At 40.3% G+C, this 12,318-nt stretch overlaps 1 protein-coding gene across 4 annotated transcripts in view; it reads right to left on the reverse strand.

Moving 5' to 3' along the window:
* The window catches only part of RARB (retinoic acid receptor beta), a 526,846-nt gene that overhangs the window by 13,139 nt on the left and 501,389 nt on the right, over positions 1–12,318 (reverse strand). For all 4 annotated transcript variants that reach the window (XM_048838584.2, XM_048838585.2, XM_048838583.2 and 1 more), the window contains one exon: positions 6,494–6,670. In XM_048838584.2, the coding sequence (XP_048694541.1) occupies positions 6,494–6,670 (177 nt within the window). The remainder of the gene's footprint in view (positions 1–6,493; positions 6,671–12,318) is intronic.

Genomic DNA, 12,318 nt, shown 5'->3' on the forward strand with positions numbered 1-12,318 from the left:
TCCTTTGTCAAGTAAATATCAAGTTTAGATTCATTGCAGAACAAACGGGGAATATCAGTACACTGAAGAGCAACAGATACACTGATATTTTTGTTTTAAGCTGAACCACTGTCTAGAAACATCCTCCCCTAACGTCTTTAATATTGTTTAGATTCCGGAGTGCAGCCAAGTGTTTTAATTGTCACACTGCAGTGAAATGCCACTTGCAGCCACAAATAAAGTTCTTATGCAAAGGATTAAAGCATCCTTTGTTTTAAGGAATATTTTTATCTTCAAATATCTGGATTCCTCATGAAGGAAGAACGAATAGCAAAATAACATATTACACAAAAGGAAAAGGAACACATTCAGAAAGCTAAATTTGCAAAGCTCTCACTGCTGTTATGCAGTCTCTTTTAAACAGATTTATAAAGGCAGTCTTGACTTTCTTTCAATAATATTGTCTTCACTTTTTTTAACCGGTTTGATAGACAGTTCGAATTCCTGGAAACAGAAGCCACAGCAGGTGCTCTCGCAAAAATCCAGCAGTGGCATGTCCAAATAATTGTCAGTTTGCACCTATTATTTTGCACACAAGAATGCCTTCTTAGTGTCACTGCACGGGTTTTACAACATGCAAAATAAGAATGATAATTTTAGGGATTAGAGCTGAGAAATTCTTACTTCTTGTACCAAAGGAATGAAGACAGATTGAACTTTCCTTCTCACCTACAGACAACAATAGACAGAACTATGAAGTGACAGTAATCTCTCCATTTTTAAGGCTGTGACCAATTTTTCAACAAACCTTTTCTCTACTAACTTTGCCAACATTAAACCAATTTATGTGGAATTTTTCTGTTAATTTGTGGATAAGCAGAGAAGAAATCCAAAAATGGCGACTTGTAAAATAAGAAGCAGTCACTTCCGCAAAGATTTCTGAATTCTTTTTATTTTTAGTAGCATTTTATCTCTACAAGTCTTGGCTTCAGATTTGGCTTAAATTATGACATTCTCAGTGAGGACAGATGCTTCTAACTGTTCGCCAAAGCTTGGCATTATTCGCTATAATTTTTCTGAGTTTAAAAGAATTCCACAGCCCACACTGGATGGATTTTATGAAGTTCATTGCCACAGTCAAACTGCCAGGGTATAAAGGATTTTAAGAGTTCACAGTGGTAGTTAGTTACCATATGAAGTCCACAAGGCTGATAATTTATAAACTCTAAAGGAACCCTGGGCAGAACTCATGTTATCAGGGCTGAACTAAGGCAAACTGGGACCCTAGGCATGTAAAAAAAAAAAAAAAAAAAACGTGGGTCCCTGACCTCCACAGCTCCATTCCTAGTGGCACCACCTACATGTGCTACTTGGGCAGGAGTCTCCACAGGGAATGGACCACAGCACCCCCACAGGGTTTACTGCTCTCGGGTTGGTGGTGAGGGTCCCACATGGGCCCAACTGCTTGGCTGGTGGCTATGGTAGGGCAACCTAAAGAGTGGCAGCAGGCCAGGGAGGAAGAAAATCAGAGTCTAGCTGTGGTCCCCTTCTTCCTGGTCAATCCAACGTGGAGGCAGCAGTGGCAGCAAGGTGATGGACTAGGAAACCCCTTTTCCCTGGAGTACCCAAAGAATAACAGGAGGTCCCAGCCTGCCTCAAAACAAGAATCAGTGGAGGGCCAGGGAAGAGGAAGCCCCCAGCCCACAGGAAAAGGATTAGCAACCGCAGGATAGTGTGGATTGTGAGCCTACTGCTTCTAATCTCCTCCTGCCTAGTGACCCAAAGCTGAGAAGTGGCAGCATCCCCTACACGTCAGGACAGGGTGGGGGACGAATTTCCATTGTGGAAGGAGGTGGCCACACATGGCAATCCTGCACTCCTGAAAGTTCCACAGAACTGAAGGGCATGTTTCCAGGGTCAAGCATCCTTCTGGCCCTGCAGTTAAAAGGCTTCCCAGATCTGGTGTGTCCCAGTATCCATGGCTCTTGAGGCCTGCAGGGTATATATACCCTGCCTGTGGAACCAGAGAGCAGCCGGACAAACACTCCTGCAGAGTTCACCAATTTTCTAGGAGCAGAGGGGCATGCAGAGTTTAGTAAATGGCAGAAACTTTAAGGAAACTTCCATATGCCCAGGCAGCACATCCTTGTCTGTTCAGAGGTGGAGCTGCCTGGGAAGGACTCCCTGGCTCATAACTAGTGTGTGTATCCACACACGTAATTATTTGCACTTACATGAGGTTGTGTCAGCATGTGAGAATATATAGGGCAATACTGTTCTGTTTTCCCATAAAATAAGTTTTTCAGAGGCTGGTGGCAGGAGAAGTTGAACAAGTTCACCTCAGATTGGGGAATCCAGTGCCACAAATCAGGCTCTTCCTCCCTCCTTCCCCTGGGAGGGCACACCACCATTGATGCAGGAAAAAATACACCATATCCTGCTGAACTGAATGTAGAAGGAAGACTGGCATGTTTAGGACAGGCTGCTCCAGACACGGGACTATCCTGGAGTCAGTCAGTCTAGCTGTATAGAGAGGAGCAAAAAACAGCCCGTTCACTAGGCTGGGGAAACGTCATGCAGAAAGTTGTGAGGATATGTTTTTCATCTGTTTAGTCTGTGGAAGCAGTGGGGAATCCAAGAAGTGATACAGGAAAGACAGAAAGATGTGGCAGGGAGTAAGAGACTGAATGAGATGCACACTGCCCGCACATAAATAACAACAGATTCGACACTCCTTAATAGGGAGGTGAGAATAGAGACCCATGGGAGAGGAAGCTCCACCAGGAGCACAAGTGAAGAGGAGAAAAAAGTCATGGTCCCAGCACAGAGAGCTGGTGGAACCCCGACCGAGAGAGGGGGGTGGAGAAAGAGGAGAATCTGCCAAAAGCAACTGGGAAAGAGCACCTGGGAAGGTAAGAGAAGAGCCAGGAAACATACAAATCACAGAAGCCCCAGGAAGAGACCAAGTGGATGGTCCATAGTGTCAAAAGCAGTAGCGAAGTGGAGGAATACAATTATGGAGGAGTGGCTTCTAGACATGAGGAGGAGATTACATCAATCACAACACCTGAAATTCTTACTGGATCTGAGTTTGTGTTGAGCACCCTACAAAACCTTTATTGTTTTAGCTGACCAGATTAGCGTGTATATTTCAACACTATATGTCCCCCCATTAGAATGCAGGTCTATTCCAGCTGTGAAAACATGCCCATGTCCACATTAGACAAGTAACAGTAGACACCATTTGCTGAGTTCCCAAGGCAGAAACAAAAATGGTGTCATGAGAGGAATTGACACATCAGGCATGCCCTCCAGCTGCCTTCAGCATGCACCGTTCCCTTAGGCCACCAGCAAGATTCATTTCCCCTGTTCACAAAACAAGGAAAGAAATAGCTGTGAGTGTGCATGTGGTATGTGTGTGTGGGAGCAATACATGTGTGGTGCTTCAGTGTGTGTGCATTATGATCTCAGCAATATGCACGTACAGGCACTGTGTGGTGTGTACATGTAAGTGCAATGTTCATGTAGTACGTGTGGTATGTACACATCATGCATATGTATGTGCAGCATTTGTGTATAGAGTGTGCATTCTGTGTACAAATGTAAAACCAAATAAAGGGTTTGAAATACATCCTTATAATTATGGGAAATAGACTATTGCAGGAAAAAAACATGTATTATTAATACATTGCTAAAATTACTGACATTTAACTTAAATAAAAATATGTAATTGCATTCCTATTCAGATTAGATACAGGTAGCGCAGGTTTAGTTAATGTGCTGGGCATTTCACAGACAGAAGATGTGCCACATGATTCTGTGGTTGTTATGGTAATTGTCTTTTTCTTCTTTTTAAGCAGCACATAAAATAGTCACATAAAACCTGCATAAATGTCAAAAGAAAAAGTTATGTCTCTCCACTATATAGAAGCCTGAGCTTATTTTTGACAAATTTCAGGTTTTTTTCCCTTTATTGGTAATTTAAGTTTTTTGCTGTAACTCACGTGCAGTTTTGCTGCTTTCCCTTTTTGAGAGGAGCAGAGGAAAGGTGGGCAGATAATGAGGAGGGACGTGCTTTGATAAACTTTTGAAGAATGGCTTGAAGGTTGCCATATTTTCTGTGGTGCATCACTTTCTCAAGAATCAGTCTTTGCTATGTACTTGCAGAGTTAAACATCAATCATTTTGCTATTACTAAGATAAAGACCACTTATATTTTTGTAAAATCTACCAAATCAATTTTCACTCAGTCACTTTGTCCATAAGCTAGGAGTATTTGAAAATTTAAGATAAAGCACCAGCTACAAAGTCTACACCTCACAATTTTTAAAATTTTAATAACCTACAGAAACCTAAGGAATATGTGCAACTAGTATAGCCATTAGAGAGAGACACAAAATAGAGAGAGAGCATATCCTCAAAGCTAAGATAGCATTCAATGCTGAGGCAGAGTTAACATTTGGATTTTAACCAATCAGAATTACAGCTGATGAGCATTCCTATGGAATGAGAGGCCCCAAATAGAAGGGAGGCATCTTAAGAACTAAGGTTCAGGGGTGAAAAATTAAGATACGTATACTCTCCCCATACCGTTCTGCAGCAATATATTAACTATTTGTCACTTCAACTTCACAATTATAAATCAATTCTCTACCCATAACTCAGGCAGAATACGCTTGAGACATGTCATACTTTATAAATTACTGTATGCCTTCTGGTGTAAGAAGAACTTAGCTGGGTCTTATCATAACAGTGCTAACAACGACAGGCATGCAGTTGGGAATAAATGGTTCTGCCTTGTGGAGAGACCACACACAAAAACGACGAGACAGTCCAGTATGAATGAAAGCCTATAAGCAAGGGGCCAATGAGAGGTGAATCTTGGAAACTGTAGGGAAACCTCAACTTTCCCTTTTTTATGAGCCAGAGAATAATCTCTCTCCCTCTCTCTCTCTGTTTCTCCCATATATCAATGTCACCTAGAAGAGATCCTTCAAAACGGCTTTTGACAAAACAAGAAGAAAAGGTCAGAGCAGTTAATATTCCCCTCAATATGATTTCATTTGAAGTTGTGCATTTGTTAGGGATTCCATGATTAATTACTTTAACTGAAAATTCTCTAGGATAAACTCCTGGCTGAGGCCAAACAAAATACATACAGTATAGCCATCCAACAGAAGGCTTTTCAGGCCCATGGAGGCATTGCATACACTTTGGGGTTTACTAAAGACAAGAATAGTTCTGCTTATCAGAAAACCAGCTGGGAAGATCATTATTTTTCCCCAAAACACATTTTGTTCTTGTCGCAATTTCAGTTTTATTATGAATTATTATAGTGAATAGTATAGAATAGTTCATTTGCATTTATAGACCACCTTTCATCTGAGGATCTCTGATCTCTCTGCAAAATAATAATTCATCCTCACTGTGCTCTGTTGAAGAACATTAGGTCAGTGTTGTTACCCCCGTTTGCCAGATGGGGAAACTGAGGCCAAGGGAAGGTAAGTGACTTGCCCGAACAGACAAAGTGAAAATCGTTGCAGAGTCAGGAATCAAACCCCAAAGTTCTATTGGTCCAGTTCCCTGCTCTTGAGTATACTCCCTCACATTTGATTTTAAAATTCAACTTGGCATTTTGCTAAAATTTAATGGTGTTAATTTGAAAGTACTTCTCTATAGTGAATTTTAGCACTACCAGAAGTTTTCTGTATTGACATATGGTGCATTTAAGGGTTGGCTCTGCACCTGCTTCCACCTTTAGGTTCAGCAGATTCCATCATGACAACTTGGGAAAATCTTGATCTAAAGATTTATCATAGAATCATGGACTTTAAGGTCAGAAGGGACCATTATGATCATCTAGTCTGACCTCCTGCACAACGCAGGCCACAGAATCTCACCCACCCACTCCTGTAACAAACCCCTAACCTATGTCTGAGCTCCTGAAGTCCTCTAATTGTGGTTTATTCATTGTACTCTTTTATCACATCCATGGCATCAGAGGTACAAGCCATCCCAAGGCTATTATATAGTGAACTGTCTTTCTAGGCATCCCCTACGTAGACCCGTAAGTTTAGTGTTCATAATAAAACCTCAGTTTCACATTAACAATGGGGGAGGGGGAGGAACAAATTGTTTTCACCACAATTTAAACACATTCGAGTAGATACATAGGGCCAAATTCTGCTCTTCGTGCAGCCAGGCTAAAATCAACAGAGCCTGAGGACAGATTCCATGCTTTGAAAGGGTAACCTTTATTTTCCCTTCTCTTCTCTCACGTTATCCATTGCCACGTTACTGGTGACGAAGGTTTCTAAAAGGGTAAGAGCACTCTAAGTAATATATCTGTGTGTATGCACTAATGTCTGCTCTCTAACTATCCCACTGATTCATTTGCACCAGCAGAACTGTCACAAAACCTGGTTCTATCTCACTAATGACTTCTGTCTGCAACACAATGCAGTATAAAATACATCTGTAATGCAACAATAGATTGTAAGGTACAGATACATACCAAGATGTCCAGGCAGGCTGCTTTAAGCAGAGTGATCTGATCTGCAATGGTCAAACTTGTAAAGCCAGGCAATCGTTTTGCAAATTCCACTATTTTAATAATGCACTTTGTAGCAAGTTCACTGAATTTGTCCCAAAGCCCAAGGTCCAGTCGAACCCGATGGTCTGCGCTAGAGTTCTGGAAAGAAGAGAAGGCATCATAAATCAGCAATCTCCTGTTCAGTGAAGAGACTGATTTGCTAGTAAAATAATAACTCAGTATTTCTGCTAGAAGCGCTTTCTATTAGCATTCCAGGCATTTTCTGAAAAGTTTGCTGTTGTGATGCTGCTGTTTTTAAACTTGGATTAGTCTCCTAAAAATTCTTTGAATGTTTCTGTTACTTATGATTACAGAGGCCATCTGTACACAGAATACAAATGACCACTATCATCATTCTTCCCTGTCATTATATAATGAGTGCATTGAGACAGACAATTTACATTTGAACCCCTGAAAATAAAATGAACAGCGGATCTTGAATATTGGCTCCTCATCTGGAAAAAGCAGCAAAATATTTTGAAACATAGTTTCACATTCTTAAGGTCTTAGAAAATTGGTTCTACTTAATTTATCTCTCTGTGGCTCTATGAAGGTTTTACAGCTCTCTCAAAATACTGTCCCTCATGAATTGAAGAGTCATTCTTTACATAATGCTACAACTCTCCCTCTGACTATGAAAGCACTATGCACAATGTTGAAGGCAGTACATTCATTTGAGAGTACAGAGTTCAGCATTTTACATCATGTTTGCCTATCAAACTTCAGGTATTATGAAGACATTCTAAAAAGACATATTCCCTCACTAGTTGTGCCTATATATGAACACACAGATGTACTTTGGATTAAGATGCCTCCTTGCAAGATCCATGTTGAAGTGATGGAGTTTATGTTTTCACAATTTTAAAAGGAGGTTAAAATCCAAATCTGTGTTGGAGTGGAGAATCAAGTCTGTAACATTTACATGAATCCATACCTCTAATAGTCATTTCTATGTTTAAATGTGCTCTCTTTTTAAAAAGACAGAAACAATACCCCATCATTTCTATTTACAATCTATCCTGCAGAGCTATTAAAATCAACTTGATTTTTTAATGACACAAGAGAAGACAAGAGGAAACGTCTCTATAACTCTAAACATAAAGAATTCCCTTCAAAATGGACCAAAACTAATGGGTTAACAGTCACTGTAATGCCCTTTGAAATATTTCTTGCAGCTACTGAGTATGCAGCCTTCAGATTTATTTTATTTCATCCTCAAGGACCTTGGTGAAATACAGTACATTGGGGGAAAAATAAGATCAAGATGTGCAGTCATTCAGGCTGTAATTAAATTTAATAAGCAGTTTATCCAGTTCATAGAAAGATGGCATAGGACAGAGCTACACAAAGCAGAGCCTAAAGCAGGAAATCATTTTACAATAGGGTATCCAGCTGGAAAAAAAGATGTTGCATGAAACCAGCAAGTGTGAACAAAGTCTTCATCAGTATCAGATAAGGTTATTTTATCATGCTACACTTCCGACAAAGGGAATTTTGACATGTCGTCTATTAAAAATAATGCATTGCAGTCTTCACAAGATGTAAATCTAACTCCCCATTATGCAAACTGAAGAGAAGAGGCAGTTAATAAAACACAATAATTTGGTGTTTAATTATACTAGTTGCCAGATTCATAGGCATTGGATCTAAAATTGCGAATGCATTATTTTCCAAATGCTGCAAACAGAAAGCCTTTTAACATTTTATTTGGTAATGAACACAGTGATAAGTCTCATTGAAAACAGCTACGTTTTTAGCAGCAGTCCTGCATAAAATTGATTCTGCATCATCAATGTAGAGGCTGAACAATAAAACACAGGGTTAATAAAATGCCTCTTGGAAACAGAAACTGATTAGTAATGCTTGGGGATCTTCTCTATCCACGCTATGAAAAAACTTCAAACATGAGCAGTTTTGCAGAAGCATGTTTTTTGGGGGCCTTTTCCAAGAGCAGTACATGCATAAGTTTAAGGACTGTGCTTCCTGTAATCCCATTCTTGTGAACATATGGCGGAACAATACTTAATGCTCACTAGTGACATCTTTATCAGTGACAAAGTCCAACCATGCTATGAAATTCAATTAAATAGTCATTTTTGCCCCATAAGTTGATCCTGTTTTTTCAGTTCATTTTTATTCTCCATTGCAATCCGCTCTATCTCCACATAACAATACAGAACAATGTATTCAGGAAAATACGCACCCCGTAGTGGAATCCCTACTGTCTTTAAAATCCACTTTACAAATGGAACAAGGCTCATAGGTACCACTATTGCTTAATCAAGGACCCTGGCTATCCTCCCTTAGCAAAAGCAGCAATGCATTAATTCTAATGCAACTGTGGTGATCAAGGAATTCAGCACATACCTTTGCTGAATGCCAGTGTCATGATATATTAATATATTATCTCTGTAACAGTACAGAACAGTTGTCATGTAACTTTAAAGTAGAACAGCTACAAAGAACAAAATACCCGAAGGATACCTATTTGTATGCTCTCAGCTAGCAAAGCGCTGTTTGGGACAACCTGAAGCAGGGTCCACAGAGTATTTTCTGTTTAATTTCTCCCTCTATCTTGAGGCTGGATGCAACACAGCTGTAGACTTACAAATAATATCAGTCTCAAGGGATAAGAAGCATAGTTACACTCAATTATATTATAAAGTATGACATCGCTAGAGAAATTACTAATGCACTTGCTCTTAGCTGGATGACAGTAATAAAACAGATCTATTTATGATGGACTTTTGAAATCCATTATCTTTAAACTGCTTGCTGATTCTCATCATAAAAAGAGCTACACTTGCCCAGCAAATGTACCTGCTAATTCAAATGACCTGGGGAATTTAATATGAGAGAATTATTCTTCAATTATTGTAAGTAGACTCTTTTTTCTTCTTGTTATAACTGTTAGCAATGGGGACACCTTATAGAAAGGATGGATATAAAATTGTCTAAAACTTATTTTTCACAAAATACAAACAATTTTTAAAAGGGGAAAATATATTTCCTCCAGGACAGAACACCTAGTATAAAAAGTCTTGGGTTCCTAAATAAACTGCTCCTTGCAGAGCTCAAGAATAAATAAGAATATTCTGATACTTGCACTCCAAATGCTTAGATAGATTTCCTAGGGTTGCATCCCTCTGTAGTGCTTTTTTGGTCTTAGCCATTTTGCCCCTTTGTTTTCTGCTGTTACAGATTCTAGAGCCTTTTGCTCTTGTTAGAAACAAAAATACCAAAATCGGTGTCAAACGCAATGCTACTAAAAATGTAAAAGAATCCTACTGATGGAGCAGAGTTTCCTCTTTCAAGAGATCCAGCCAGTAAGCTCACGATGTCTCAGCAGTTCTACACTTTATTTCAATATGTTAATTAAACATCTCTAGGGTTGCTGTTGTTTTTTAAACTGTTTACAGTTTACAGAACCAATCCACCCACTGCACTTGGTAGCAAAACGGTCTTTCACAAGATGTCTAGATTCACTGTTCTACTAAATGATAAATAAGGCCCCCAATTAAAGCATGACTAGGTAATCATCTGGCTGCAATATATTGTTACAATCAATTAAGTGGAGTAAAAAACTTTATGCACTTCTAGCTTTCTTTGGCCTCATAATTTTTCAAATGATGGTTTATTTCTAATTTCTTAGCACTTCTCTGATTTCCATATTTCAATTTCATGTGGCTCATAAAGGACAGCTTATTGTACTACCAAACCCTGCAAATTGACCAGCGTACAAATTTTAACCAATTTACAACTCTTCCATTTCTCCCTTCCATCCCAGTAAGGTAAGAACTTTTTTAATCTTTGGCATTAGAAAACTACTAAGCTAAAGAAGTGAGATTGCATTTTGTTCAGAACAGTGATGTTTGTGATCATTCTTATCTACCAAGTTCTATAATCAGGGGCAACCAGCTGTGAAAGCCCAAACCCAGTGCTTATGGTCTAACCGTTAAGATATAGGCAGGGGCATGACATAGTAATGATGAGTTAATAAAACAGATTCCCATCTAAAACGCTAAGCTGATAACCAGAGCGTAGTCAGACCAGTGATTTAAACAGTCTGCAATTCAGATATAGGGGTGAAGCTGTCTGTGAACCTGAAGACAGTAGTGGTATTAAAGTGGTATTCAATCAGTTTTTATGTATCTATGGCTCAGAGCCTGTGAACATTTTCCTGCAGTTGCAGGGCCATAAGATCCTGGTTAAGCCAAAACAGCACTCTTGTGGTGGGGGAGTGTAAATAAACAAGACTCTTATTTAATCCAAGCACCATAAACTAGCAGAGCTGCTAGCCACATTCTCTTCATTCAGCCCGGCGTTAGACTTGCTGGGGCCCAGGGCCGAAAGCCGAAGCCCATGTCCCGTCTCACGGGGCGGAAGCTGACGCCAGGTGGCAGTGCTCTGGTTCGGGCTTGTGCTTTCTGCCCTGGTCCCCAGCGAGTCTAATACTGACCCTGCTGAAGCCTGAGCTCCACCGCATGGGGCTGAAGCCGAAGCCCGAGCAACGTAGCTTTTTTTGCGGGGCCCCCTGTGGCGGGGGGGTTGTGCTGTAATTTTTGTTGTCAGAAAGGGTCACAGTGCCAGGACATTTGAGAACCGCTGAGCTAAACAGTCACTGAATGCCATAAGCATTACAAAACCAGGCAAACAGGGGTTGGTCCTCTGACTCCATATCAGCAACCACTTGACTCAGCCTCCCATGAGGAACGATCAAATCAAGTCTCTAAGTCAAACTAGGTCCAGCTTCACTGGGTTACTCAGCTCAGAGAGGGACTCCCAGCTAGGGCTCTGAGATCCCTGCTGGCATTCAACCCTGCTGTCTGACTCAGTGGCGGCTCATGCTCGGAGACACCACTGGAGTTGGATGCGGTAGGAGCAGCATTACAGGCAGCACTGAATGAGCAATATTCTCAGATACGGCACCTCTATTTGTTCCAAGAACAAAAAAAATAATATAATTCTACCTTAGCATCCAACTTACAATGCAAAAATACAGGGGCCCCTGTTTATGTTTTGACAACACATTAGCCACACAAAATACCAGTACAATAGAGCTACTGTATCAGCCTAACATAAATCTAACACAACAACATATTCATATCAGATGGATACAGTCTGTTTGCCACACAGTCTGTGAGCATAAAACTCTGGAACGCATTCCTGTCTGAGGACATACATTCCAGCTGTGGACATATGATCAGCTCTGACATGGACAAAACGTGGTTTCCCCTAAGCCCAGAAATGTTTTCCACACATATCTTTCAGAAATGGCCTTATGTTTACTGAACTGCGAGTCTATTTATGTGCCATTTCATTTAAGATGACTTAAGTCACAACCTTTCTTTTCGGTAGGAACCTAACACAGAAGATTCACTGAAAAGCCTCCCCACAAATCCCACAGTCTTGATGCCTGAAGTTAAGAACTTCCAATTATGTCACCAGCTGGCTGTTATCAACTTTACAGCCCAGCACAGTGCACCGGTCCCAGGAGAGTTGAACGTGCTTGGCCACTTCAGTAATTCCTGTTATTTAACGGCATGCCTGCATTGATTGTTTTGACTAAGTCTAACATGAGCAGGAGTATGGAGATACTGCCAGAGAAGCACGTAGCTGTATAAGCTTTTTCCAGGACAAACAATTTTATGTTGTTCTCAAAATCAAATGTGTAAAAGGTTTGTGAAAATATTACATTTTTCTTATTTTTCAACCCTGTGCACAATATTTACACTTGCTTTCTTGCA

Source organism: Caretta caretta, chromosome 2 (genome assembly GCF_965140235.1).
Source record: "Caretta caretta isolate rCarCar2 chromosome 2, rCarCar1.hap1, whole genome shotgun sequence".
Classification (NCBI taxonomy): domain Eukaryota; kingdom Metazoa; phylum Chordata; order Testudines; family Cheloniidae; genus Caretta; species Caretta caretta.